The sequence below is a fragment of the Microtus ochrogaster genome, linkage group LG4, assembly GCF_000317375.1.
Source record: "Microtus ochrogaster isolate Prairie Vole_2 linkage group LG4, MicOch1.0, whole genome shotgun sequence".
NCBI classification, from domain to species: domain Eukaryota; kingdom Metazoa; phylum Chordata; class Mammalia; order Rodentia; family Cricetidae; genus Microtus; species Microtus ochrogaster.
The window spans coordinates 16,544,755-16,548,293 of NC_022030.1; the positions used below are offsets into that span (position 1 = coordinate 16,544,755).

The 3,539-nt window shown below is 35.6% G+C and overlaps 1 protein-coding gene across 1 annotated transcript in view; it reads left to right on the plus strand.

Annotated features, from left to right (window-relative positions):
* Positions 1 to 3,539, plus strand: part of Stxbp5 (syntaxin binding protein 5) — a 143,119-nt gene that overhangs the window by 121,469 nt on the left and 18,111 nt on the right. The window contains exon 23 of the mRNA XM_005361026.3: positions 2,358 to 2,408. Within this exon, the coding sequence (XP_005361083.1) occupies positions 2,358 to 2,408 (51 nt within the window). The remainder of the gene's footprint in view (positions 1 to 2,357; positions 2,409 to 3,539) is intronic.

Here is a 3,539-nt window from a genome sequence, read left to right on the forward strand (position 1 = left end):
CCACAGTCTCACTGGGTGGTGCTGTGTCCACAGTCTCACCAGGTAGTGCTGACCCCAGGATCAGCCGAGTTAGTGGACACTGGGTTATAAAGTTCTACAGTTAAAAGGGTTTGGAGACAAAACAATTAGCAGAAGCACGTAATTAAAATGTTTTGAAAATTGTAACAAGATGATAGTGAACAATCTTCCTAGTCATTGTATGTGTCCTTTTATCTTCTTGGTATTAAAAAAATATCGAAATATTTACTATACTTCATATTTTATATAATAAAGAAATCATAGTGCTAGACAGAAATTTTTATTTTATTAGAGAGATTTGTTTACATTTCTAAAGATACCTGAGGTTATATGAATTTCCTCTAGTGGAAATCGTAAAGAAAGCAAAAGTATTTAATGAAATTAAGAATTTTGTAACTAAAAATTTTTTTAGCAGGACCACAAGTCGGATTATTGAAAGTATTAATAAAACATTTCTAATTAATAAATGTTCATTTCATGTAAATTACTTCAAGAGAGATAAACTTGTTATTTATAACAAGTAGTTGTGATATTTCTTTATATATATATATATATATCTGTTGAATTTTGGATTTGAAATAACTTAAAAGGTTGAGCTAGGCATCATGGTGCACACCTTTTATCCCAGCACTTGGGAGATAGAGGCAGGTGGATCTCTGTAAGTTTGAGGCCAGCCTGTTCTATGGAGTAAGTTCTAGGACAGCCAGGACTGTTACATAGAGAATTCCATCTCAAAAACAAACAAACAACAACAAAAACAGTTGAGTAATGCATGAAATTCTATACGTTTGTCTTAAAGGTCCCTTGCCTCTTTTACTAGAAATTGTCATCAGGTTTAGGGTAAGGAAGCATCACAGGTGCAGTAACAAGTGATGAATGAACACATTCACATCTGAGAATGGGTCCTAGTGGCTCACAATAATCTGACCAAGCAGAGTAGTGGGGTCAGAGAGATGAAAAAGGGTCTTTTAAAAATTATATTTGGGCTATGTAAGCCAGATTTTTCTATTTCATGTTACTTATCAATCTATCCATATCAGACCTGTGATACCTGGTGAAAGTTTCTGTGAATTCTTTGTAAGTGTTGACTTAATAATATTGCCTTTAGAGCAAAGTTTGAGGGACACAATGTTTTCTGACTCCAAGCATATTGTACATCAAATACAGTAGCACTCAGGTATATAAGGTCAACAGTTATGGTTATCTTCAGCTGCTTTGATTGTGTGTTACCTTTATCTCATCTCAGATTTGGAAAGCTGGTGAAGATGAGACAGCTGATGGATAAACATGGCCAGTTGTTTTGTTAGAATATTCTAATTAGCTTAGTCAAGCTAAGAAGTAACAAGCTGACTCTCCTCCCCCGCCCTAGGACCTTTCCAGCCTACCTTATGCCTATTCCTAACATTGGATTTGTGGTTTTTTTAGATGTGGAAGTCATGTACTGTGACTGGATTTCTCTTTGTTTACATGGCGCCCTTGTGGACTAGCAGGGTCTGTGCTTTAAGTATCTCCTAACCGTCCCAACTGTAACCAAATGTGTGCATTCGTGTATTAACCAGTATTTTTTTTTTCAAACTTTCCCATTGGGAGCACTAGTCTATGCCGCATGCCATACCACTAACAAATAGATGTAGCAAACTGACTCCTAACTTTAAACCACTTCCTAAATGGAGGCAATAACTGATTTTGAGGATGGAAAGTGAATTCCATGAAACTTATGGATGAAGTTTAGAAGTTTCTTTTATATAAAAGGACCGTATTGATATTTTATATAAATACCATAATTTTAGATTAAGTATGACTTTGTGTTTTTCTCACTAAAATGGAAATGGAAGTGTTAATTTATGTCAAATAGTGATTCCATCAAATATGTTAATTGCATAAATACTTTGATTTGTTTAGAGATATAAGCATGTCTTATATTCTAAAAATTAACTTTAAACAAAAACAAGGAGTCCAATACCCAGGAGTCAGGAGCTAGGAAAATGTTCTGTCACGCGCCCTAGCTTGTGCTTGTGGCTGTTGCCTCGTCTGCAACACATCCTCTGAGGAGTGGTTTTTGCTCCGTAGTCCTGAGCAGTAACTGTAAGTTAAGAGTTTAAAATGCTGCCTTGAAGTAAGAGCTTCAAGCACACAGAGATATTAAATCAAGTAAGTACACACTTTTAGAAATATTTAAGATTTACTTTCCACTCCTGATATCATTATAAATGTATTTTAATTATCTCAGGGTCTAGATTCAGTAATAAAACTATTCACTTCTCTCTTGAAAATCAGTTGCTATGATAAATATCAGTCAAATATTTCTCAGAATTTTAAAAATTTATTTTGTTTTTCAGCAAAGATGTCAAGGAAATTAAGCTTGCCAACTGACCTAAAGCCCGATTTAGGTGAGTAGAAGAAATATGCAAAGTAATTGAACTTAATAGTAGGAAAGTGGAGATCAGAATATTACAGAATATTGTAATGCAAATCCCACTGAAAGTCAATGTTACGATGATCCCTGATGTAACACCTTTTAAAATAGCATTTAGGATGCACACTCAGGCAAGACAAAATCCATATTTCCTTGTTTCTCTTGCTTTTTTCTAAGTAAAATTTTCTCAATTACAGATTAGTTTTTACTAAAACTGTTTATATCCCATCCATTCAAAAACCATTTTAAACTCTACAAACTTAATTTTATACTAGTTTAATATTTCTGAAATGGATAACTAGTTTTTCATATCAAACAGTTTCTTGTTAAGCATTGTCATTGTTGGCGTGGATGTAATTTAGAGATACTCCCTCTGATACTTCATGCAGCTCATTTCTTCTGAAGGCAGTGGGAAGAGTCCATCCACACACTGTGCTTTAGTCTCGGAACGGCTCCCAGGCTTTCGTGTAGAGGATTGCAGTAAGGGAACAAGATCCATGTAGTACAGGTGAAGCCACATTTCCTCTAGACCCCTCCCTGAAATGCCCGTTTAGTTTGGTGGAAGAAGTAGCAGCGAAGGATGCTTTTCCTGAGCGTGGTCTTAAGGATGACTGCACCGCTTTCCTTAAACCTTCCTCTGTGCTAACTAGAGTCCTTGTCAGACTCAGGCATCAGACTGAGCACAGTGTGTGGGTACCTTCCCATTGATTCCATAGTGAATGAGCTACAGAAAAGTATTATAAGAGAGGATTTCTAAATTATTGTCAACAATGACAGTGCTTCATAAGAAATTTGTTCTGTATGCTATAACATACTAACGTTAACCTATCTCTCACCATTTTCTTTACCTCTGTTGTACTGAGAGGAAGCATGTGGTAATCAGTAGAGGCCTGTTATATACATAGGTATCATCAGTAGGAGTTCTGACTGTAGGAAATCCAATTTAGTATAATTCTACAGTACCACTCTTAAAAAAGAATGAAATTAACCATAGAATATAAGCTAGCTCCTGTTTCCAGAAGAGCAATGTCCTTTATTATAAAAATGAAAATCTGAGTGCCATGTAGATGTAGGGGTGTGTGTGTGTGTGTGTGTGTGTGTGTGT